We start from the raw sequence: 25,857 nt of genomic DNA on the forward strand, positions 1-25,857 counted from the left end.
ATGTGTGAATACTTGGTATGTGTATCCGGACGATTGGCTGCTGCGCAGTCCTTGTCCTCAATCAGCCTTGAGCAACCTTCAGTCTCTCCTCCGGCTCCTGTTCCATCTTGGGCTGTCAGTGAACTGGCGGAAATCCTCCATGACTGTCTCTCAGGACCTGATTTTTCTGGGTTTTTCGGTGGAACAAGATCAACTGCAGAGTGTATCTGACCGGGGACAGAATGGCGGATCTGTTGGCCACGTGTCAGGTGTTTGCGCAGTCAGAGAGCACGTCGGCCTGGTGGTTTGAGGCTTCTGGGCCTCATGGTCTCGTGTGTGCTGGCTTTTCCTCCTGCTCGTCTCAAGATGAGAACACAGATGGCCCTTTGGAGTTCTTGGCGCCAAGCAGTGGACCGAGATTCCAAAATGATTGCTGTTCCATCTTTCATGAGAGCGGACCTCGTGTGGTGGTAGTCTCAGCATTTTGTCGATGGGCGCGGCCTTTCAGGACCCCGGCCCGCTAGTGACAGTCACAACAGACTCTTCCCTTCTCGGGTGGGGTGCGACGTTGGACCTTTTTCAGGTTTCCGATCTCTGGTCACTGCAGGACAAACTCCTTCATATAAATCACTTGGAGCTCCTAAAAACTCATGAGAAGTGAGGGCTACATTTGTCAGTTTTCCATTTTAACTTGCTTATTGTACAAACTGCAAAACTCGTACAGTTATGTCATTCAAGAACTAACTGTGTTCTGTACGCCTCTTGAACGTATTGAAAATGCACATTAGAGTTAAAATAAATGTACAAAGTCTATCCAAAATGTACACGGACATATAGTCTCTCTACATTACACACGCTCAGAATCCATATACTGCTTCTATACAAAAAGTCCACAACAGGGGCGTGGCTTGATGGCTGGATGATTTCACATCTCCCGCCTGCGACTCCTTTCTACAATTACCCGCTGCACCATATTCACCATTTAAACTCTTAAACTGTAGCAGGACATCAAAAATTTCCATTGGGACTTTCAGTGATACCACTTTTGTTTTATTGGCATTTTTGCTGAAATTTGGCTCTGGAGCTCCGACGTGACTTTCAGCTGATAGGAGCCGACGCAGCTGAGGAGAATCTCTGCAACATCTTCAGCTAACACTGCTTGCTTCTGAGTCAGGCCTCTCGTTTAAGCCACCATTTTGTCAAAGCTGCTCAACGCTCCACCCGCTTCATTGTGTCGCAAACTTGTAAACCAAAGTTGAACTTCTAACTATTTTTCACAATATTCCCAGTTTCTCTCCCTGGCCAAGATCCTAATTTGTCCTCCAACGTATTCCTCATCTTTGAGTCACGTCCAGCTTTGGCTGCTTTGGAAAACATTTTTGCGGTAGGGGGCGCCATGCATCAATGTCGTCTATGTCCCTGGAAGGCCTCTGTCGAGGGTGACGTCATCGGGTGTATAAGTAGCACGTGCGGCGACCGCTGGACTCGGTTCTGTTTTTCTGCAAATGTGTTTGCTCCGGAGACCCGGCGCGCCTCGCTAGTAATTATTTGCTACGCAATTCCTGAAATGAATCGAACAACAATGTCTTCGTCCTCCACCCCAACGACTCCTCACATGGGCTTTAAGTAGTGTAAGGAGTGTGATTCGAAAATGTCGATCACAGATCCGCATCATTCTTGCTTGTGGTGCTAGGGGGAAGGCCATGACACAGATTCCTGCGCAAAGTGTCAGGCTATGACGGGAAACGCCCTGTGAGAATGAAAAGGGAAGTTACAAGTAGGGAAATTGCCCCGTAAAACTAAAACCGATCATTCCTCAACCGTCGATTCCTGAGATCGTGCTCCTCGACGTAAGAGTGACAAAAAGCGAACGAGGTCCCGTAGAGGTTCGTGCCACTAGTCTTCCTCCACTAAGCGATCGAGGAGACTGCACCATCGGTGGCCATCCTCCTCGTCGGACGAAACACCCCAAAAAATGAAAGTGCCTCACCAAACATTTGTCTTCTAAAGATTGGGTGACATTCCACGAAAATGCTGAAAATATTTGAAAAGGGCAAGCCTCCGTCCGCACCTTCTACAGAAGCCAGCAGAGAGCAGTCCCATATCGACACTCGTGCGCCCTTGAGCCCTGGTGGTCGAAGGAAGGTTCATAGAGAACGAGCGTTCGAGGTCCTTGAGGCCGTTGAAGCAGCCAAAACCCTCAGTCAGAATCTTCGGAGGGAACCGTTGAATCCTCAGCGCCACTGTCGATGTTGACACCAAAACCATTGACGCCACACATTCCGCAGTTTTCAGCGCAGCCTACAGATCACGTGAAACCTCATAAGGGCGCCAAACCAAAGCCCTTGTGTTCCTGAAACAACTTTTACTCTTTTGCCAATGAAGGAGTTTTTTAAATCCCTTTCTTCCATTTTTGAAGATGAAGAAAGATCTGGTGAAGAGGATGCCCTTTTGGCCTTGAGTTTGGTACTCCAAATGTCCCGAAATGTCTTATTTCGGAAGAGGGCAGGATAAGAGACCTTGTTGACACTGCATAAGGCCAGTGGCGTTGATACATCACCTAAAATGGAGTTTGGTAGGCCAGAGCCAGGAGAGCATGCTGGCTCTTAATATCGTCAGCTGATGTCCAAGGTGGTGGAATATCTAGGCTGGGCTAAACCTCTGGTACAATTTCTCCAAGATGACCTTACAGATATTCTGGACCAAAGCCCACCTATAGACCCAATCTTACCTTTTCATGTGGCTTTACAAAATAGGGTGGCTAGAAATTGGGAGTCCTCGGACACGATCACTGCAGTGAATAAATCCCTCGCAAGAAAATGCCACCCTTCCTGTAGTGACCCCGGCTATCTGTCCAAGCACCCCAAGGCTGAGAGTCTGGTGGTCCAGGCAGCCACAGCTACATCAAATAAGGCAGCGTACCATACCATCCCTCCAGATAGGGACGACAAGTGTGTGGATGGATGGGCGCGGAAGGCGTTTTCATCTGGGAGTATGGCCCTGAAGTCGGCCAACTCCATGTGCCTAAACCAGGTTTTCTTGCACTCTGTGGGAGTGCATATCCATGGCGGCAGAGCACATTCCAGAAAGGGAAGGTTTCCTAGCTATTTTGAAGGATGGCAAAGAAGCCATGCGTGAATACCCTTCCATCTGGATTGGACACTGCGGTCAGCATTAGCAGGTCCATGGCTACTAGCATGGTAATGCGCAGATTTGCGTGGTTGCGGAAGTCAGGTTTTGCACCGGACGTGCAGGCTCGTCTTTTAAACATGTCATTTGACGGGTCTCACCTTTTGGCAAGGCGGCTGCCAAATCTTTAGGGGCCGCTGTTGGACAACCTCAGCCTTTTCGTTCGTCAGGACAAACATGGAGGGGGCAATACTACTACTCCTTTGGAAAGGCAGAGAGGATTGGCCTGTCAAAGAGGCTAAAGAAAAATCCCTCGTGGTGGACAAGGAAAAGTCCAAAGCCAGCTGCAGCTTCCATGCTATCAGCAGCTGCAGCATCCGCTCCAAAACCACTTTGAGTGCTTGCGTCATGAATCACTGATGGGGGGCGGACTGTTTCAGCATCTCGAAGACTGCTGAGGCATTACTTCAGATGCTTGGGAAGCAATAGACCAGGGTTACTGCCTTCCAACGCAGCCTCACAACAATCCACTGGGGAAACACTCAGATTCCAGATCCGCTCCTTGTGCTGGAAATAATAATCCCGATAGAGAAAGGTGTTATACAACCAGTACCTGTAGCGGAGAGGAACATGGGTTGGTGTTCCCCATATGTGTTCCCCAAAAAGGACAGAGGACCGAGACATCTTGGACTTAAGATACTTGAACAAGTTCCTCAGGAAGGACAAATTCAAGATGGTCACACTTTCTCAGATCCTTCATGCCCTCCAGTTACAGGATTGGTTGGTGTCATTGGACCTTCATGATTTTTATTTTCATGTACCAATCCATTTTAAGCACAGAAAATACCTGGAGGTTCGCCGTTGGCGGCTCACACTATCCGTTTCCGCTCCTGCCATTCGGGTTGACCTCCACCCAAGGGTCTTCACCAAATTGGTGGTGGTGGCAGAGCATCTCAGGAGAGGGGGGGTTGGTGGCAGCGCATCTCAGGAGAGGGGGAATTCATGTCTACCCCTAACTGGACGATTGGCTGATCAGGGCACGTTCTCCCGAACAAGCTCTGGATCATCTCAGTCACCTGCCACTCCCTTCAGACTGGGATTCTCCCTCAATTTCAAGAAGTAGTAGATGACACCTTCCCAGCAGCTCCAGTACATCAGAGCTGTACTAGACACATCCTTGGGAAAGAGCTCGCCACCCAAGGTGCCCACTTTTTAGGCCTGGAAGGCACCTCAGGGTCAGCCCCGGTAACAGAGCTTTTGATGCTCCTCCCGGACCGGGAAGGAGTCCCCCGGTAGGGGTGCCCTAAAAAAGTAAAGAACTCACTGGGCGTTTCTTCTTCTCGACGATGAAAGTTTCAAAGTGCATAGGGGGGAGTGCGCTGAAACACCTCCTACCACTCTAAACTACATTGAAGCGCCTGGACCGAAAGGGAATCGCAGTAAAAACACGAGTCCCACCGGTGGTCCGGACCCAAACACTCTAAACAAAGAGGATGGGGATCCACCCTAGCGAAGCTTCGCTTACAGGAAGAACAAACAGGAAAGTTAACTGAAACGGCATAGACTGACTGCCACACGACCGCTAAGCCGGATCAGGAAGACGACGATAATGGAAGGAAAAAAAAAAAAGATGCAAGTGCGTCCAGTCCCGATCGAGCGGAGAAAATGACTGATGGGTGATGCACTGGGCAGAGCCAAGGAAGGGCAGCGTTACGGCCACATGCGGTACCCTGCGTAAAAAGAGAGGAATGACACATTTTGGAAAAATGTGATGCTTTCTACAAAGTGCTCTGGTCCCGTCCAACAGGACGGAGGAATGTCCCCCAAGTATGGAGGAAAGGTGACGGGGCGTAGGAGTATAATCTTTTATAGCGAGCTTAATACCGATCTCTAAGCGCAGGCCAGGATTCAAACCTGTGTTGTCTTGCTTCCAAGACAAACGCGTTGCCGCCGAGCTATCCTTCCCTCCCGGTAACTGGGGCGATCACCCTATACTACCCCAGGTTGATCATCCATTAGTTCAGGGAGATAACCGTACCCAGTCACCTGACTTGAATGTCCCAAAACAAGGCAGAGTACTTTGTCCCATCTCTTTTAGCAGGACGTAGAATATACGGCGGCGCATCGGAACCACTAGTATAGACCATATGAGCACCCCTTGTGAGGTCTGCCAACAGGTTTCCTATGCTACGGTAAGGAAAAAGAAAACACTGTAGAGTTATTCAGGCTTTCCTTCACCTAATAGCACTCATCAGGAAGTCGGCATCCAAAACACGGATGCGTGACAAGGGCTGGTGAAAACACATCATTACCACCGCTGCCGGGTGTTATTGGATGTATTGCACCATTAATCGAGGCAGCAAAATCAACCGAAACAGCAGGAAGAGACAGACAGACACACACACACACACACACACACACACACACCCCGCCCCCCCCCCTCCTCCTCCTCCTCCTCACCCCTCCTCCTCCTCCTCCTCCTCTCTGGGACTGCACCGGCACCCATACCTTATGGGTGTAAAAGTATTGGCTTAATTATCAGCGCACCACGAACGGTTTGTCATGACAACATTCATCAGGGTACCATCACCCATGCAGTCACAAATGGTTCTCTGCTATCCAAAGCAGTTCCTTCACATCAGCAGAGTCAGACCGTTCTTCACTGTTGGCACTCAGGAACCATGGCTGCTCAAGCACCAACAATGCTGGCCATCTGACAGTCAAAGCCGTCTTTAATCCATGAGATTGGGGGAATGATGGTCAGGTGAAGACTGGCAGGGGCACTGTCATTTACACAGAGACGGTCTGCTGTACATCAAGCACCATATCACTCACAGACACTGGACAGCAGCCCCACTTCCACACGCGATTTTCCCTAGAACGTACCAGCTGCTCTGAGCATTACTCCAATACTATGCCAGACAGCACAAAACACGTGGTTTAGAGCAGCACCATACCAACCAACATGTTTGAGATGCAGGAATACTTTAAACAAGACTTTATACTACAGCAGCAAGCTACAGTGTCTACTTATACCCACCAGATCAACCTCTCCTCAGCTGGATTCCCAAGAACTGAAAATCCTGGAACCCGCAGATGCTCTATACCCTCAGATCCCAGAGGAAGTGAAAGATCTGTGCAAGCTCAGGTGCATCCAACCGATAAGTGGCAATTGAAGTCATACAAGGCGGCAGATGCACATTTTTTGTAACCTTTTCATGGAAAAACATGTGATCTCTGAAAACAAATTGTTCTTCCTACCTACAATAATTCTTGAAAATGACTTTTCCTCTCCATTTTCTTCACTGTACACCATAATTACACTTGCGGTCGTGGAAACAGGCTTTCCAATATTTGCTCCATGAATTAGCTCTTTAACACTTTTAACTCTTAAATTTGTTGTCTTTTCACCCATCACAAAACTGAGCGCATCCATCACATTTGATTTTCCTTTAAAATAAAAAGAAGAGTTAAAACAGTACAACATATCATACATTTTTGACAAGAAGGGAAAACGCGTGCCTGCGGATAGATCATAATACTTCATTTGAATGCACATTGGAACAGTAGTGGGACATTTTTAAGTATTTATTTGGCACACACTGCTGCTTGCTAAATAAGTCGTATTTAATATGTATGACCATTTACGTGTAATACGCAATAGCAAAGTAGCAGTAGAGACTCGGCTCTAATGTAAGTTAGCATTTCAAACAGCCTATTTCGGTAGCCGTGAGGGCATTGGGTTGGGTGAGAAATTACAGCACAGCCGTCACCAAGAAGGTAAGCTGTTCCGCAAAGCGGTTTGTGCACTTGCTGTCTTTTAAGGACTAGAGTTTTGTAGTGTTTGTTTCACATTCTTGCAGCAGCAGTGGACGGCAGCGGTAAAGATGAAGTGAGCCACGCTGCTCTGGTGTTGGGAGTTTGAATGGTATTACTTAAATAAACTTGGTTTGGGCCCACCTGTGGGTCCAGTGGTCCATTTTGTAAGAATGCAGACTACTGTTGGTGACAAGCAACAAGTATCTTTGCTGGAGTGGCCATCTGTTGAACCCTCTGTGCTGGGAAGTGAAAGCCTGCTGCGTGGCATGCGACCTTCCTGTGCTCCATTAGTTAGAAGCCATTATGTGGTAAAACGCTAGTCCCATCGAACCCGCTAAGCAGAGGTTAAGCGTGGGCTGCCTGGTGCATTTAGAGAAACTCAAGCCTGGCATTCAGCAACCTGTCTAGAAAACCGAACGAGGCCGGATTTCCAGACATGGAGTTTGTAAAATAAGACTGGAGCAAAGCAAAGCGACAGTAGACAGAGACAAGGACAGAGTTAGGACAAAAACCAAGCTCACCCAGGCTGTTGGCATCCGAGAATGAGCAGGAGCACCAGACAGCAGGTGGAATTTCGAGCCTGTCCCAGTCCCCTCCCGCTAGTTAAAACAAGTGGAATAAGAAGCTTAACATTTGCTTAGGGGTGTGTGTGTGCCACAAGGGAAAGTGTCCCAACAAACTAAGCCCCACGCACAAAGTGGTGAGCACACCTGTACAGCACTATAGTGATGAGCAGACGAATGGGCACATGATAGCATCATAGAAATGTTATGGATGCAATCGATTCCCCGAGCACAGTTGGGGCTGTACTGAAGAGGTTCTCTCATGTTGGGCGACTGAGGTAAAGAGGGCAAATGTGAGACAAAGAAACGATTGGGAGTCTTTCAATAAGGCAAGCTGTGTGAAACAATGTAGAAATGTGGCAGACCCCACACTATTTCTGCCTAATCCAGGGTGTTACTGTGTCAGGTACTTGACCCCGTCAGAGGGAAGCGAGCACCCCTCTCAACATGGAGTAAGCAGCTGCAAGGTCCTGGCCAGAGCCTGATCTACCCCAAAAAAATAGGGCGCACAAGGGAACCCCAGTCTCACCTCAAGGTATAATGTGGTATAAAAGCTGGTTACGACTGTTCCTTTCACAAACCACACGCACTAGAGTTGAGACCGGAATACCTGGTACGGAACATTCCTGAAAAAGGTTAAAGACCCTACGTGCTCAAGTCCAAACCGATCACCACCAGATGGAACATCCGCGATGAAGAGTTAACTGCAATGGCGGAGTGAGCGCCAGACACCAAAAAGAGGGCAGGGTTTATGGGGTGTTTTGAAACCAGTGCAATGAAAACTCAACCCCCTGGTGAAAGAAGAGCATCAGATAGACCAGACAGTGCATGTGATGGGGAAAACCAATGGGAATCAATGCGAAGGATAGATCAGAATAGTCCCAGTGACACAAGCTCCTTTCTCCTAAAGGTGGATGGAGGGTATTCAGCAGAGGTCAGGAGAGGAGGTAGACTGACAGACCAGGTGGTGTAAACGGACTGGCGCGAAGTGCTGAGGAGATTATGGCAGTGATGTGAGAATGCAGGTAATGTGTTGTGTGCGAGTGGTACCAATTGAGTGTAGTGTTGCAAGAGAGAAAGAGAAAGCGTAGGGGGTTAGAGAGGGGCAATACGTGTGTGCCTTTGGGCAAAGTTTGGTGGAACCAGTGGAGGAATATCACAAGCCTAAGAGGACCGACATAATAAAGCAATGTCATAGCAAATCACGATGAGCAAATAAGAACAATTAATGATTTTCTGTAACAATGATAAAATACCAGAGGAGATTTGGATGGAGGATGATCCCACATCAGACAAGATAATTGAGATTACCAAGTAAGTATAACACAGGTTAAGTATAAGATAAAAAGGACTAAACTGGCAAACACGCTGTAGATGTTCACTTTATTCGCAGAGTAGCAGGCGTGATTTGCAAAAAAGAAGAGTAACAAGGGCCCCAGAGACAAAGAGGTACACATAAATGCTTTAGGTGTTAATAGTGCAAGCCACCAGGTGAATAACGGAGTGCTTTTCGTTCAATGCAATTTGCAGGTAGAAAGGACATTAAGCTAGGTGCTGCCAAAACTTGGACAAGGCTAAGCAAATATTGGAGATGAGTCTAGCACCTATCTTGCCTATTTGCAAAGTACATAAGAACACTTTGCGCAAAAGGTGTTCGTATTACACATGCCTCCGATTGAACACTGATCTACAGCATTTTGGGCAGGACAGTTCGCGTGTGCGACCTCGGGAAGTCTTAGAAGGTCAATGCTTATGAAGAAATACCCATAGAAATAATTGGAAGTTTGAGGTCATACTGAAATTCAAAAGGTGAGGCACCAATGATGTGCGTTTCCAGAAAATGAAAAAGACGGGGTTTAAGGGACTGTGGTCCTAGAAAGTGGACCCGGGGATGAGTTCGGCTCAGTTGCGGGCAGCACTACAAATAAGGTGCGTATTAGGCCTTTTTACACACAGAAATCTTGTCAATACGGCCCTTGTAATTCTGCTTTGTGTACCACTTACACAGGCTATTTATGGCAGAACCCCCATAAATCATGGCCCTCACTGCTGACAGCGTGGCTAGCAGCAGCTTGCAAATCCACTCTTTACTTTAGTAATTGACAGTTCCTTGAAAGAAGCAACTGCGAGGAGTCGTCCGTTTAATTTTTTTTAACACTCTCCTCCGTTAATGATTCTATCAAGAGAATACTTTTAATGTAAAAGGGAATTTGTGTTTTGTTCACTTTGTTCAACTGCCTGTGTTTTGTAGGTTACAGTGTTATTAAAGCATCTTGGATCATGAACATGCTTTACACTTTGCTTTAGGAAACAGGTAGTATTGGGTAAAATTAAAATGGTCTTAAACAAGGTCTGCATTTCTGCAGCACAGTTGTAGCAGCATGGGCATTTCATACTTTGTTTTCTTTTCCTCCCAGAAGCACACCAATTACATAGCTAGGCATGTGGTCTGAACTTTTTTCTGACCACCCACTGCAAGAAGGTATAAGGAATGCAAGTAGAAGCAGTGCTGTATATATTTTCAGTGGCAAATATTGTACCTGTACTTCTCAACAGGACTTCTACTATATTCAGGCAAAGTAGCCTAATCAACAGAGCTGCTATACCGTACGCATGTCATCGCACAATGCCAAATATTCACAGCAGGGCTGATTGCATCATGCCCAGATTTCGTTGCAGGACTATGTTTTGGAACAGTACCTGAATTTCTTAACAGAGCTGCTGTCACAAACATGTGTTGGCCTTTTCTGCAGCGAGCTAAAGTACAGAGCAAGAACAGTGTCTGAGCTCTTCCCACCAACCTCCAACAGTGCGAGAAGATGGCATTGCTGTCATACTTCAATCCCTTCTACTCGGTCTTGCGCTTTTCAAAATTTCTGCTTCTCCCGTGTCCAATTACCGCGTCGCACTGCCAAAAATCTAGCACATTTCAAAGCGTCATTATGAATCTCCCGACTAATGTAGGATAGTCCAAACAGGCTTAGAGCTTTTGACAAGCCATTTAGGTCAGAGAAGCCTCACATGGAGCTGCCAGTGCCGTAACCCCAAGTGCCTTTCAGTGTCAGCCTGTTGGGAACGGCAGCTCAGTGGGTCAATAACCCTGCAGCAGAGATTATTGTGTAACTTGTTAGTTCAAATCCAGTTAATAGGCGAGTTAATGAGCCTGCATCAGAGAAGCATTTAAAATACAGGTAAATTCTAATAGTCACTCATTGGAATTGACCTGATCAGAGCCTCAGACTCAGAACCGGCACTGCGAGTCGCTCCTCGACTCTTGCCGCTCCTCATCCTTGCCACACGCTTCCTGGAGGAGGCAGGGCCACGCACGACACGTGCTCGGATCACGTGACCTCGGGAGCAGCCAAAAGACCAGGCTGCCTCCCGCACTGTGCGTTGCACTCTCATTGGAATTGACCTGATCAGAGCCTCAGAACCGGCACTGCGAGTCGCTCCTCGACTCTTGCCGCTCCTCATCCTTGCCACACGCTTCCTGGAGGAGGCAGGGCCACGCACGACACGTGCTCGGATCACGTGACCTCGGGAGCAGCCAAAAGACCAGGCTGCCTCCCGCACTGTGCGTTGCACTCTCATTGGAATTGACCTGATCAGAGCCTCAGACTCAGAACCGGCACTGCGAGCCGCTCCTCGACTCTTGCCGCTCCTCATCCTTGCCACACACTTCCTGGAGGAGGCGGGGCCACGCACGACACGTGCTCGAATCACGTGACCTCGGGAGCAGCCAAAAGACCAGGCTGCCTCCCGCACTGTGCGTTGCACTCATTGGAATTGAGCAGATCAGAGCCTCAGAACCGGCACTGCGAGTCGCTCCTCGACTCTTGCCGCTCCTCATCCTTGCCACACGCTTCCTGGAGGAGGCGGGGCCACGCACGAAACGTGCTCGGATCACGTGACCTCGGGAGCAGCCAAAAGACCAGGCTGCCTCCCGCACTGTGCGTTGCACTCTCATTGGAATTGACCTGATCAGAGCCTCAGACTCAGAACCGACACTGCGAGTCGCTCCTCGACTCTTGCCGCTCCTCATCCTTGCTATACGCTTCCTGGAGGAGGCGGGGCCACGCACGACACGTGCTCAGATCACGTGACCTCGGGAGCAGCCAAAAGACACAGGCTACCACCCTTGCGGCGTTAAGCCCGGCAGGGGTGAAGGTCGCCGACTGTTTTGCGGCTGTTTGGCGCTGGTGGTGCCATACTCAGTCGAGAGTCTGTGGCGGTTTACCCTCTGTGATCCCTCATAAAAACATACCCACCACTTAAACCTTGGTGTAAAGGAGATCTCCTGTAACAACAGCCCACGGAGTGGACGACGAGTGGCAGTCCTGCAGTCATGACCGTCAGGGCTGCTAGAGCTAATAGAAAAATTGAGCTAAAAATGAATCCCCTACGAGAAGATGATGAAGGTAGATGTCTAAGAAGTATGAAAATGTCACAAAAACAGGGAATCTCCCTTAAGATTCAGGAAGGAATGCTGACATATAGTCCCAAGATAAACGAAAATGGCAGACCCAGTGAACGGGGTCTGCCAGAGAAGGGAGGCCAACAGACTTTACACCAGATTTTGGCCCCGCAGTCAGAACAAATTGTACAAACGCAACAAATAGAACCCATAAAATCGTCAATGACTTCATCATGGGCGTGTACACTAAACGAAATGAGAAAACCACAACCGCAGCCATCGCTACCATTGCATTCATTACCTGAGCCTGATCCAGATCCCGTTGTGGAGCTGGTCCTGGTAGACCTGGTTGACCTGCGCGAGGATCCCTCGGTTTGGATGCCGGGGGCTCATGGAGTCGGTCCCTCATCCATGAGTGGGGAGGGGAGTGGCCAGGGAGGCGGGGAAGATGGGGAGGCTGCAGAGTCCTTGCAAAGTGCTCCACCCGGCGAGTCGAGCCGAATCCCTCCCAGCACGGCCCAACAGGGTGAGCCGCGCCGCATGGTGGAGTCGCTCGGAGGGGGGCCCCCATCGGTGTTAGGAGCTGGGGGGGAGAGCGGGAGTCGCTCGAGGGGTGAGACGGCATCCGCGGTGGACGTGGAGGAACGTGCCTCTGGGGATGAGATTCGGACGGCGAGAGCAGTGTGGGAGCAGGTCACGCCCCGGTCGCCGCCTCCGGAGTCGACGCAGGCCCAGATCCAAGTGGAGGCGGTAATCCACATGGAGACGGAGGGCAGTATAGACGACAAGGACGATCAAACAGACACGGAAGCAGTCCTTATGGCCAGTAAAGTCAAAAAAAACGCCTAACTATAAAAAAAGGCAAAGACAAATGGTTAAAATTACCACAAAGAAAAAACGGTAGTAAATACTTGAACAAAAATAGGCCAACAATAAATGAAAAAAATTCAGTGACAAATTACTTTACGTCTCGAGTAAACACAAAAGTGGCGAACAGACATCACATGGAGCTATCGGATATGGAGATCCTCGATGCTTTAAATGAATGCTTACCCCCTTTTAAACTACGAAGACTAGATTGTAAAAAGAGTGAAAAGCAAAGTGCCAAGGACGTTTCAACACTGGAGGAGAAAGATGGGTCATTGAACCAGCTAGAAAAAGGAGTAAGTGAAGAGCCGGAGACACCCAAGACACCACTCCTCCTAACTACTTTACAAGAAACGGAGACGCCTAATGGCGATCTGCATCCACAAGTCAACATAGAAATGATAGAAGAGGGGGAGAAACTGGAAAATTAGAATGCCAGGGAGCAGGAGAAATCAATAAACCAACTAGAAATAGAAAGCCCATTTGAAAAATCAGACACCGGGGAGAAAGAAGAAGTCTCTGGTGGCATACCAACAGGGATGGACAAGTCAAATAAAATATTGCGGGAAGTAGATATCACACTTTCTTCAAAATTGGATAAAGGAGGTACGTTTGAACCAGATAACGTAACATCCACTAATCCATTCCAGGAGCCCGATCCGAAATTAATCGATGGGCCTAGACGGGAACGACATCTGAGCAAGATGGAGAAAAATATATATTCAGTAGACCTACCAACCCCGTCCAATTCGACAATACCAGTTCAGGCTCAAACGAAGAAACACTTGCAGAACCACCATCAAAACCTGTGGGGCCATGAACCACTTAGTCCTCGACCGGATATGACGGATAATCGAAGACGTTCACTGGACATTGCTGGACCGCTAAAAAATCAGGGGGGGAAATACGACAACAATTATAACTGACGCCCCAACAAGGAGATCCTCAATGCAGCAACATTCCTCGAATCCAGCTGAACACTTAAATAAAAAGACTGACCTACTTTCTATTATGTCATCGGTAAACATAGCACTCTCCATTTATGAAGCTCTATGAAGCCATCGCTGACTCACTGAAGGATCACACTAGTATTCAAGCAATGATGTATAGCAAAGTCATCTTTTTAGAAGCCTACATCATGGCCTTAGAAGCCAGAAAAACAAACAACCAAGAAGTGAACCAAGATTCATCAGTCACGCCTAAACAAGCATGCGAGAAAGGTGAGGCTCAGATAGTGACGAGAAAAACCATAGAGACTCAAACTATCACCATGATAGATTTAACAGCGAGCAAATCACCAGTAGAAGAAGCCACTAAAGTAGCAGAGACGAACACCCAACTAGGCCAACCAGATATTACACTGAATTCAAATAAACCAGAAATTACAATTGAAGTATCAGGAGAAAAACTTCAAGGGCGAAAAATCGTCCCAAAAAAAAAAAAAAAAAAAAAAAAGGGAACAAAAATACTGTCACCTAGGCTGGCCAAGCCTGGTACTCAATCAGTAGAGGCGATTTTTCAAGTTTTTAAGCGGCCAGTAAATCACAAAGACAAAGGATGCCTTTGGGAGAGTTCGGACACAAATATAGAACCCAGGAAAAGACAGGAAAGTTCGGAAACGAACAAGATATCACCACTGAAGACGACTTATGATTTTCTGGGAAATGCGTAACTAATGAACCTGAGTCAATATGTGTCGGAAGACTACTTCAGGCATGAGCCCAAAGAAAACTTCTAAAATTCTGTATCCACAATCTGCCAGTAAAACAAACAAAGCAGATAATAACAGAGGTAAATTCACAACGGAACGAACAACGTCAAAAACAAAAAACGGTAAAGACCAGCAGTCAAAACAAAAAAGAAACCCAGGTAACTGAAACGTCGAGACAAAAAATTCTAAAACAAATGATGGAAACAAAAAAGGAGAGAGAAAGGGCTAGATCAAGAACACCGGAACAACGGAGTAGCAGAAATTTAGAGAAGGTAGATCACCATTCTCGTGTAAAACCAGAGGCCCGTGAGGGTGAACGCTCCAATCGGATACAGCGTGATGACTTTCAGTATCGCCAAGACGAGCAAAAAAGCAAAAGCTCAAGAGGACATACGCCAATGAGCGTTGATATGAAATACAAACATGACAAACGTGGAGAAAACGAAAAGATGTCCGCAAATTCATCAAGTGGCTCAGGGGAAATGAGTTCGCAGTATAGAGCTAGGACCAAATGGTCCAATCAAAAACCAAGGAAATGGGACCAAGCGAAATGGCAGATTAAATTAACGCAAGTGGAAGAAAATGAGGACAAGTAATACTAAACAGAAACTCGGTGTTAAAACTGTTCAAACACATCCGAAACTTAAAATATATCAAATCAGAAGAGTTATTAGTGGTAGAACCAAGTCATAGAAACACCAAGGCCAGAACCTACTTGCATATAGCGTCAACGAAGCTAATAAACACCTTCCTTGAAAATAAAAGAACTAGAAAATATGGGATACGACTTAAGAGTGTATCCAGTGACGCAGATAGAGCAAAAACACGAAAGTAAAGAAAGGAAGAGGAAAGAATCTCCGGACATAAACTTGAATAAACAGCGGAATTCAAACTTACAAACAAAGAAAAGTTATACAAGTCCCGGAGTTAAGGAAAAGACACGAGTAACTAAAAAGCGAGAAGGGCAAAAACCATTGAACCCGAAGGAAACCATCCACCATGGAAGAAGTGAGAAAGAAGACAAGAGACAAACCTATAGTGTCATGGAAACATCCTCTCAAAAGGATCAAAATCAGGAACGAAAACAAGAAGACACAAGAAAGATCCATAGAGTTAGGAAAACAACAGCCCAAAAGGAACAGAATCAGGAACAACAAAACAAAATCGAGAGCGAACTTCCACTAAAATGTGTCCCAATGAAAGGATTATGGTCTTGGTTGCCAAAAGCGTTAACAGAAAAGAAGCAAAAATAGCAGTTTTTTGGAGACAAGCACATTCAACGAGGAAAATGTAAGGCAGGAGAACAGAAGCAGTCAATAAAAATGTGCTCGTGGAACAAGAGAGGACACCTTCACCTCCTATCTGCAAGTGACATGATTTTGGGAGCATATGATTTAATATGCCTTCAGGAGATCTGGCTGTGTGAACCACCCTCTATGAGAGGATTTGATTTAATCCTGGCACCCGCTAAGCAGGGCCGTTTGGGAAGACCATCTTCAGGGCTTCTGATCGCCTGTAAAAACGGATGCGGGATCAGACTAGAAAAGACATTGATCAGTAACCTTGATATATTGATGGTGAAAGCCTCATGGACCCGCAAGATAAATAACAAAGAGGGTTATGGAAAAACACCACTAATAATAGCAAACGTCTATTGGAATCCAGCGGCCACAGAAACAACTACCTTCCTGGAAAAAGTTGAAGAAGCAATGGATGAAGTCTTGGCAGATCACTTAGTAAAACACTTCCTGATCTGTGGGGACCTAAATGCAATATGCTCTGCAGTCCCAGAGAAAGGAAATAGACAAGTAAACAGACCACCGGGAGAACAGCGTGGAGAACTATGGACCCGTCTGATGGAATCGAGAAATTTGCATAATTTACATGAAGCCTTCCCAGACCCAAAGCGTCTGCCAACATGGGAAAGAAACAACTCAAAGGCAACAATAGACCACATGTTTGTTACAGAACCGATTTTGGCCATAACAAAAGATTTTGAAATAATTAGAACAAGGTCTAGAGACCATAATCTGCTCTCAACTTCTTGGGAGGCATCCAGCCACCCGAATGACCATATGGAAGTCAATATTGTAATCAATGGACAAGGAAATCGTCTAAAACTATCAAAGGAGCACATTGTGGAAATAGAGAACAGATTTAATTCCATGACGGAGACAGTGGAAGCGAACAAAACCAACTATATTCCGCTTCTAACGAAGTACAAAAAAACTGCATTTGTAAAAAAGTTAGGCGGAAATCCACCAAAACATGTGTTCGATAAATCCCTGGTGGAGAAACGCTGTATTCTTCGCAAAATCCAACGTAGAGCAAAAACTAAAGATACACCGGCGGCATACGAAGCAGCAGTGGCTGCAGCAAAACACTACAAATCCTGGGTAAGAGGACACAGGTTAAAACTCTATCAACAAGACTCGGAAAATATCTTAAAAATGATAGGTGGGAGCAACACAAGGGAATTTTGGAGCACTTTGAGAGCCACGATGGATGTACAAGAAAAATCCTTAATAAATGAGGTGGGTGAAGCAACACGGGTAAAACATTTCGAAACAATGTATTTGGCTTCAACGAAACCCTCTACCAAACTTGTTGGATTTGAGCCAGGCCCATGGCTAAAAGTGGATGATCCTGAGGAGATCCGACTAAAGATCTCAAGTTTAAAGAACTCAAGAGCCCCAGGGCCCGATGGGGTCACTAATGTGGATTTAAAAACAAACCCGGAAGAGTGGGCAAGCTTACTGAGTAAAATCTTCAGAAAATGTTCGGATTTGAGAACCATACCGCCGTCTTTGAAATCAGCAACAGTGGTACCAATTTTCAAAAAAGGTGATAAAAAGGACCCAGCGAACTACAGACCAATCGCGTTGCTTGATGTCATAGGGAAAGTGTTTGGATCAATGTTGTTAGATCACTTTAAGCTATGGGCAGCAAATGCTCCATGCGAAGACCCGTTTGAAACGGGATTTAAGAAAAATATGGGTACGACGGCCAATATTCTACTCCTTTCCGTGCTGAAAAACAAAGTCCTGGAAGGGGGTCCAAACATCTTTGTGGCATTCATCGACCTGACCCAGGCCTTTGACCGTATAGACAGGTCTAGGCTCTGGTCTAAATTGGAGGCGTGGGATTGCCCAGCCACCCTGCTAAATCCAATTAAGGCACTGTATACAGACACCAACATGCGGATCTGCTTGGATCAAAACGGATTACTATCAAACCCGATATCAACAGCTAGAGGTGTGAAACAGGGGTGCCCATTGGCCCCGGCCTTGTTCTTGGCAATCATTGGTGACATAAATGGCTCAGATACAACAACACGATCTTTCCCACCGAAACTTTGCAAAACGCCTATAACGAGGCTCCTATATTCGGACGACCTAGTCCTTTTGGACTATATTCCCGTGGGATTACAGAGACAAATGGCAAGTTTGCAGAATTATATGCAAGAAAATAGGCTGGAAATTAACGCTAAAAAAACAAAACTGCTGAGATTCGAGAAGTCGACCAGAAAAAGAAAAGGTCCTCGCTTAAATCTTGAGGGCAAGCCGATTGAAACAGTCTTGGACTTCAAATATCTAGGAGTCACATTAGACAGCACAAAACAAGATAAAGCTATGCAAATATCGTTAACAGCGAAAGTAAATCAAATGGCAGCTCAAGCCAGGGCAATAGATAGAAAGTTTGGCAGATACTCGCTGATACCAGTGCGAGAATTTTACAAGAAAAAGGTGATGCCAACACTATCATATGGAGGTGATGCCATGATAAACTTGCCATTAGATATCTGGACCAAAATGGAGGCAAGGTTTTGGAGGAAAGTCCTCATGTTGCCTAACTCAACATCTGGTGCTTCAATTCGTAAAGAGCTTAGCTTGCCGTCCCTTAAAAGCTCAGTAGAACAGGCAAAATTGATGCTTTATAGGAAATGCCGGATGGCGGAGCCTCCATCAATCTATAATTTGATAAATCAGGAAATTGAACGAGCCACTATCAGAAGCCTAACGAAATGGAAAAATGATAACATCCGAGTGTTGAAACAAATACAGGAGAACGAAGATACACTAATTACCAATCCGAAACAAGTCCTCAAAAAATTACGAGAATATGATTGGATACTAACTTTGGAAATCGCAGGAAAAAATAATCTAACTGCACACCTGCCGCCAAATGTTAAAAGACTAAATGAATTACAAGAATTCATCAAAAAAATTCCCGTGTAGGAAGGGGAGAGACATGCTGTTACGTGCTCGCCTCAATCTTTTGCCTACAAATGAGATCTTGGCAATAGGAGGCAAAGCCACATCTAACATTTGTCGTTTTTGCAATGCACAAGAAATAGAATCGATACGACATTTACTTCTAAAATGTGCCGCAAACCAACAAGTAAGAAGCCGTTACTTGAGACATTTTTTCGGACTTTATTATAGCTGATGAAGATACTTGTTGGGCTCGCTTAATGGGAGGAGATAAGACAAAATGGCAGATAGCTACGTACAAAATATTGGAATCAGTAAATCTGCCACGGACATAGTCCGCGAGAAGGGCACATTTTAGCAAGACCATCTGTTTTATGCGAACTTTATGACAAAATGTCACTTTGTAAAAATCTGTTGATTAAATACAAATAAAAAAAAAAAAATAGTCAAACTTTCGACTTATCAAAAGGACTACTAAAGGTTCAGCGATTCAGAACTCACATTTCATCCAGGATGCTCTACCTGTAATAGCTCATAATACAAATAATCAGGGCTGGTATACCTGTGATTGCTCAGAACAACCCTTCAGGGTTGCTATGCTTGTAATGGCTGGGAACACACAGCTCATCAGGGCTGCTATACCTGCGATTGCTCAAAACACAACTGTTTAGGGCTGCTGTGCTTGTAATGGATCAGAACACACCTCATCAGGGCTGTTATACCTGTAATGGCTCAGACGTAGAAAACGCAAATCCCATAAGGAACACTATAATTGTAATGGCTCAGAAAACACACATCACTGAGGCTGCTAAACCGGTAAAAGCTCTGAATACACACATCATATGGGCTCTTGTAATGTCATACAGTATTGGTAAAGCATCTGCATTCAAGCAAGTGAAGCATCTGGTCAGACAAACCTCTAACACTATAATTCCCAGCCTAATGAGCAAAAAGAAGGTTCGCAAACATCTAAAAAGGAGCACCCAATGGTAAAGCTGCACTATATGTAATAGAAAAGACATTTTCAACTTCTTGGATATTTATTGGTGCTATGTAAAAATGTCAAACAGAACAACAGGAGATTAAGAACTACTCTGAACCTAAGCAATATAGAAGCACCAAGTTGTAGCCTGGGCGGTGGGGTGGGAGGAGGGGGCGAAGGGACAGAGAACATATTAGACAATCCAAAACAGGAATTCGAGCAACAGAAAGAGAGCAATGAGCTACATGATAGAGCAACAAAGAAAGTGAGGAGAGAAACAGAGTTAATAATAGGACAAACACAATAGGAGTGAGGGATAGAAGCAGAGCAAAAGAGACTGGAGACAGTTAAATAAAACACAGATCAACAGCAGGTGGGGAGAGATGGAACTAGAAGAGCAAGACTATAGAAGGGCAGGCCAATAACATAAGAGACAGTGCGAGAAAGATAAAAGGAGTAGCAACCACAACCAAGAAAATGAAAAAAAACAAGATATAGTCAGAGTAATGGCATGCGAGAAGAAGAGGAGTTATATCAAGCGATACAGCGAGATATAGGAAGGGAAAAAGCACCAATAGAAAGCAGAGTTGGGAGAAGCAGAGTGACAAGAGAAACAGACCACAAACGTGGCTTCGCACCACTTAAGGGTGAGAGCCAAAACATCAGAAAGTGAGAGACAGGGAAAACAAGATAGCAAAGAGAAGGAGAGATGGAGCAAAAACATGGAGTGGCTGTGAAGCAGGTAGTGCCAGGCAGCAACAGTCGGCCCGAGAGTAAGAGAAGTGATGCTGGTAGAGTGAGGTACTTAATTTATGAATCACCCAATGTAACTAGCTGGCATCCGTAGTAACTAACAAACAGAGTGTGTGCCCAAGTATCATGAAGCTGAAGCTGGGTAGTATCCATCGACGAGGTTCTTGTGGCGGGAGAGGAGGGGGGGGGGGGTAAAATGGTTTCCACAGACGCAATAAATGATTTAGAACCACTTAGAAAATCCAGCTGTTTTGTCATTTAGGTTGTCGAACAAAGTTTAATTCTATGCGCAAATTGGATAGTTGTCTCTTGTGAAGGAGGACAATCATTGAAGGAGGACAATCATTTTTACCCATGAAATTGGATTTACTCTCCAATTCTAAAAATTGGAGTAAAATACTCTCATTCCAAAAATCCTATCTGGAGCATTGATTGCGGGCCTGAAAAATCAATGCCCACAAGTTGGAATTGATCAACTTGACCTTCTCGGAGGAGCGGGTTAGGACCTTGAGGGAGATATGACCATATGTTTTGGCGGAAACCCTTGCAGCACCGAATTAAAATCCAAGTGGGAGGAAGATCTCGCGCTAGAAATGACCGACAAAGCATGGGATAGGGCTCTCGCGTTACCTAAAGAAGTATCCTGGAACTCCCAAGTTCCGACTAATACAGCTGAATGTACTATACCACTCATACCCAATGCCACACAGAATGGCAAATTGCAACAAACAAATTGATCCTAATTGCACTTGGTCTAACGCCGACAAGGCAGATCTTCTACACATGTTCTGGAGGTGCACTAAGGCGCAGCATCTTTGGGCTGAGGTAGAACAGACCTGCAAGAAGGCAGGCATGTCCCGATATGAATGGTCCCCCAGTGAATGCCTTTTAGGAACCAATCCTAGACTAGCTAAAATCAAACACACTGTGAAACTCATGGACATGGTGTATACTAACCAAAAGGACCTTAACAATGGCGTGGAAACGGCCTAATGGTCCACAATAGAACACATGGTATGGAGAGATGGAACGCTGGGTGGGTGCTGAAACTAAAGCTTGGGAGGATAGTGTTACCAGATCGCCTGATTCAAGTGTGTCGCTAGCCGCCTGGAAAGAGTTAACGTGGAGCATGTTTCATCCCTCCGATGATAAACCCCCTTGAGCATAACCTCTCCGTTGTCATTAGAACTCATCACCCGCGGGAGCACCTGTGGTGGGTTGCTCCCTGGGTCCTATTTGGCCTCCCTCACCCCTTTTCCCTCCTTTGCCCTTGCCCCTCAGGCTCTCTCCCATATTCAAACTACTCATATCACACCAAGTCGCCATGCACATTGAGACAGTTGATGTTCTTTTTATGTTATTGTTTTATCTTTCATGACTTGCAAGCTCAAATGTTGTAGCATGTTAATCAAAGCATGCTGCCGTTGTAACCTTAAGAAATGCCAATAAAGAAATTTGAAAATAAATGTTTTGGCGGAAAGCAGTATTACGTATTTGGAAGAAGAAATGATGGGGTCTCCGGTCTCCAAGTGCACTGTATAGGGCCAATTACTCGCCTATCCTGAAGAAGGTGAGAGTTGCTGCTAGATTGGGGGCTGAGGAGAATAAACACCCTGAAGATGACGATCTGTCCCAAGATCCTCTGCTACTTTCAGGCTCTCCCGGTGCAGGAACTGCACACATTTTTCAAGGCTCTCAAAAACATATGGGTTGTTTCATTTGGAACAAACTGTCATGGACCTCCATGAGGATGCAAATGGCGCCCACTCACAAAGAAGGTCTGGGGGGTACCGAACTTTCGCCTCTACTATCTGGCACCCAGGTGGTACCAGAGTGGTTTAAGGATGATCAGGGCAAGATATGGATGCAGATGGATAGAGCGGTGGTGGTGAAGCCCCTAGAGGAAGTACTTTGGTGTGCCAGGGCTGACGGGCCTAAGAATATGTACAGGAGTAAGATTACACGCGCTGGTGTGGATTCCCTGTCCGTTGGTGGGTGCGACAACTAACCATCCCCACTGATGCAATTATTTGAAAACCCTCAATTTGCCCCAGGACGGGAGGTGGGACACCGTAATCTACAGGAAACAGTGGAGGATAAAAACAACTCTTCAAACTCGGGAAGGGGGAGAGATTTCGGTACTCTCAACTATGGCATTGGCTTAGAAATCTGGAGATAATGCAGGCCGCAATCAGAGATCTCACCCCTTTTGAGAAATATGTAACTAATAATGATGGGGAGATAATAGCGCCTCTACACAATGCATTTCAAAGCGCTTGAAGGCAAGGGAGGGAACAAGGGAAAGTACAATGACATTCTTACAGGCCATGAAGAGTAAGGATGTGAAATTAACTATAATACTCGGCCTGACGACCTTTCAGATAGTGCAAAAGCTAAGACATAGATAAGGAAGGGAGGGGGAGAGTGGGAAGGAAATGGAAACAGACAGGCAACTTCCATACTAGGCCGGACGACAGTGCCGAAGAAAACAAAAAAGGTGAGGGAGAGGGGTGCAGAAGGGGAGGGGAGGAACAAAAGAAGAGACTATCTTACTAGGCACGACGACATTTCAGATAGGGGTGGAGGAAAAACAAGTAAGGGGGTCGGGGGGGGGGGAGAGACTAGGTTGCTATCATACTAGGTCCAGGGACAATTCTGATAGAGCAAGAGCATAGAAAAAAGTAAGGGGGGGGGAGATAGGAAAAGGGAGGAAGGGAGAAGAGAGTACAGAGCGTAAGCAGTCAAAAAGAGTGGAGAAGCAAGATGGATAGAAGATGAAGATGGGAACAGTATGATTCAGGGCCACCATGAGAAAGGGTGACACACCATGAATCAATGAAGTCCATGATAGCAGCACCGTATAAGATATTCTCCAACCCTCATCCTCCCCCCAACCCCCCGGTTGCAGGGTAGTGGCCATATATGAAACACTGGGAAAACACCCTGGGGTATGAAATAAGAGACCGACATGGGATCCCTTGTGGGGAAATATACCCACGTTGACCAGGGGGTGCTGGTCAGGGAATGTGGATTAAGGCCATGGTGCAGTGGCATCTCACCCCAGAGAAAATGCACATATGCTAAAGAGCGGTCTCGAACGGAAGCTGGAGAGTGTGTGATGCGCTTGGAATCTGGGATCATATATGGTGGTCATGTGATAGGGATTCTTTAAAAAAACGCACAATATCAGGGATATTTGGAGTCCGTGCTCATCGGGATCTTGGGGAGGCCATGCTGGGGATGGGTGGAAACTTGGAGAGCTTGCCCACTAAGGCTCAGAGTAAGGCTTATATGATCCTTAGTATAGAGGCATTGCGGTTAGTGGCACAGAAATGGGAAAACATGGCTGCACCCACAGAACAGTTCTGGCTAGCCAAGATATGGAACTTTGTTGCCCTGGAACGAGTGATGTATTTTGTGCAGGTGGGATCTGCAAAAGGTTGGCGCGGACTGGGACTTAGCCCTATCTTTTCTTTGCACCGACTCTCGAGTAGCATTTTGCCCGTTAAGATTGCATGTGTTGGAAATGGCTGGAGGATGAGATGGGTGAATTCTCGAGGGTGGGATCCCCTGTCCATTTGTTCATGGGGCTGTTTGTAGGGGTGGGGAAGGGGGTGTTGAATAGGGGAAAAGGAAATATGTATTTGTTGAAAATATAGAAAAAATAAATTTAAAAAAAAAAAAGATAAATGAACATTCCACTTCAACGCTAAATTATTCCGGGGAAAATAGTAGCAGATAAAAACGTCCTGCTAACTAATGAGAATTTGCCCTCAAACCTTCACCAGTCACACCAAAACACACAGAAACAGATAGAGCTGCCAAAATAAGTTATTGTACAGCTGGTTATAAATCAGAACGAGTTGGACAGATAATTGTCAGGGGGGGGGGGGAAGGATAAAAAAAAAAAAATCCTAAAATCTGGGACCTTATAACGTGGTCAGGTAATGAGAATCATAGGGCAGACGTCATCAGAGCGAAGGGTGAGGTATGCCACAACAGCTATGGGAGCAGCCTTAGTCTCCCCCGCTTCAGCCCCTCTTGAGGTTTGGCAGGTCCTAATGAAAGGGTGGTCAGGGTACTGCCGTACCCTCAAAATGTCACCTCGCACAGTCCTTCCAAAATGCCTGATCAACGGCAGACAAAGCAATTGGAAATATAGAAATTTAATGAAAGGCTAGGGCCAGTCACCAATTGCTTAGAGTAGGGGGCGGGTAGATGGTAAATACCCACATGAGAGCAAATCCACTTTGACTAATGCGCACCCTCCAATCCACTTCTGAGCGCTGCAAGCAAGATTCAAAACAGGATTAAGCAGTTCTCAGTTAGTCCTTTGAAACGCACAGCGATAAACGCCAGGCAGTAGATCCCCAAGCTGGAGAGGTAAGTGTAAAGACTAGAGGGGGCAGGGGTTATCTGTACTCCTGCCCTCTATATGGCAGAGTAGAAGCACAGAGCATCCCAGCCAAGGTTCTCTATGTGGTAGCAATGGACGAGCAACCAAGGCTTAAGCTCTCAGGAGGTGATGCAAGCTGGTTAAGTACAGTACAGGCCCCAAAACGGAATGTCCACATAGTAGGTTATGTGCTAACAGTTCTTTATATAACTAAGGTTCAAGATATATACATACATCAATTAATGACACTTTGTACTCTGGCAAATATATATAATGTCTGTGGTACCACACTTGGCTATTGACTCTTTTAAAATGCACCGACTGCTGACAGTTCTAACCTCATACAAATCAAACAGTAATGTAGAATAGCATAGGAAGGAAGACAAGTTGGGTTAAATAATTGCAGAATGGTACTTTAGCTGCCATTGAAGAGTATTAACAGGCACAGTCCATTAATGTTTAAGAGTCTCGTTTCCTGGTCAAAATGTTCAACTACCCCAATTTATCAGAGTTAGAAGAGTTTCTTCAACGGATCCCTCGTGAGGGGACACCCTTTAAAAAGCAGGAGCCACTGGGAATCGGGATGCCTCTGAAGAAATGTGAATACGGTCGGCAAGACAGTAGCAACGACCTTTGCGTTGCTCGTGGACGTGCTGTGAAGATGAGGCGTGCGGTGCACATCGATATAAAGACTGGTGCCGCAAAGAAGACTCAGTGAAGAATGTAGATCCGGCAGTGGGATCGACGCTCGGGACTCGACCACGGCAGGATTTCGTATCTTCACTCATCAGCATCTTTGTGGACTTCAGGTGGTGGGAAACCCACCGGCCGGCTTCCCTCGGTCGTCGACAACCTCGACTTTAACCTGCAGGACAAAGCTATCAACGATGATGGCAAGGGAGCCCTTTGTTTAAATGTTCTTAGGTAAAAGGTGGAGTGTTGCAGCTCCGGAGGTCGAGCAGCATGGCGTCAAGCTGTCCCCGCTTCTGGGCAACACAACTTGACTGGCTTCCAGCGGTTACAGAAATCC

General features: G+C 46.2%; 1 protein-coding gene across 1 annotated transcript in view; it reads right to left on the reverse strand.

Annotated features, from left to right (window-relative positions):
• Positions 1-25,857, reverse strand: part of SMC1B (structural maintenance of chromosomes 1B) — a 2,377,846-nt gene that overhangs the window by 2,304,997 nt on the left and 46,992 nt on the right. Inside the window, exon 2 of the mRNA XM_069627687.1 lies at positions 6,370-6,558. Within this exon, the coding sequence (XP_069483788.1) occupies positions 6,370-6,558 (189 nt within the window). The remainder of the gene's footprint in view (positions 1-6,369; positions 6,559-25,857) is intronic.

The sequence above is a fragment of the Ambystoma mexicanum genome, chromosome 12 (genome assembly GCF_040938575.1).
Source record: "Ambystoma mexicanum isolate Mex_15411 chromosome 12, UKY_AmexF1_1, whole genome shotgun sequence".
Classification (NCBI taxonomy): domain Eukaryota; kingdom Metazoa; phylum Chordata; class Amphibia; order Caudata; family Ambystomatidae; genus Ambystoma; species Ambystoma mexicanum.